The following is an 829-nucleotide window of genomic DNA, read 5'->3' as shown; positions in this document are numbered from 1 at the left end:
CTTCTCCAGCTCCTCACACACTGCCCTCAGCAGCCTCCAAGAACAGAAGGAGTTAACACAGGACTTCACTTCTTGAAGGAACCTGAAGCTTTTATTCTTTGATCTTTCCCCCCTCCCTCTCCTCCTCCCTTTCTGATCTTTACTCCTCCTTATTCTCACTCCAAAAACACTCCGATTGCCAGAGGAGGTCAATGGTTAATGCTCAACTGGCTTTATATAAGCCTGCCCCAGGCCACCTGCTGGCTGGGCTGTGTCTACGAACCTTCTGTTCTCCGGCTCCTGGAGGTGGTGGCTCTGGTAGCCCCAGCTGGTCCACACCATGGCCACCTGTTGGCAGGGCCTGTGGGCCTATCGATTCTACCTGATTGTGTTCTTCCTGCCCATTTTCCTGCTGCCTCTGCCCATCCTCGTCCCTTATAAGGTAAGAATTTGGCATTCTAGGCATAAATATCCAGGGGGCAGGGAAGGGGCTTTCTGGGCCAAGGTTGGCATCCTCAGGACCCAGCATAACTTCCTTATCCCCTCTGTCCTGGAAGTGAGGTGATCACCTCGTGGTCCTCCTGAAGGTTGAGGGTTAAAAAGTCCAAGGGGGCTTCTGCTTGGCACCCAGTAATCAGAGGCCAGTGCCAATTGCTTGAGTGCATTTGAAGTCTCCTGCCTTGAGAAACAGGAAGCCAGTTCAATAAGGGAGATACAGGAGTGGACAGATGGAGGGCCAGGAGAGCTGTGGCAAGGTTTGGAGTGGGATGAAGGAGAGTAAGAAAAAGCTGGCTCCAGGCAGTCTGTGTCTTTTTTTTTTTTTTTGAGTTGGAGTCTCACTCTGTCGCCC

General features: G+C 52.0%; 1 protein-coding gene across 1 annotated transcript in view; it reads left to right on the top strand.

The window, feature by feature from the left end:
* Positions 1–261: 261 nt before the first annotated feature.
* SLC13A2 (solute carrier family 13 member 2) overlaps positions 262–829 on the top strand; it is a 25,453-nt gene continuing 24,885 nt past the window's right edge. Inside the window, exon 1 of the mRNA XM_008066711.1 lies at positions 262–421. Coding sequence (XP_008064902.1) covers positions 320–421 — 102 coding nt within the window. The 5' untranslated portion in view covers positions 262–319. The remainder of the gene's footprint in view (positions 422–829) is intronic.

This window comes from Carlito syrichta, unplaced genomic scaffold (genome assembly GCF_000164805.1).
Source record: "Carlito syrichta isolate Samal-C Ts95f unplaced genomic scaffold, Tarsius_syrichta-2.0.1 Scaffold309091, whole genome shotgun sequence".
NCBI lineage: Eukaryota > Metazoa > Chordata > Mammalia > Primates > Tarsiidae > Carlito > Carlito syrichta.
Note: the sequence above shows the minus strand (reverse complement) of the source record. Positions and strands in the feature narration are given on the sequence as shown.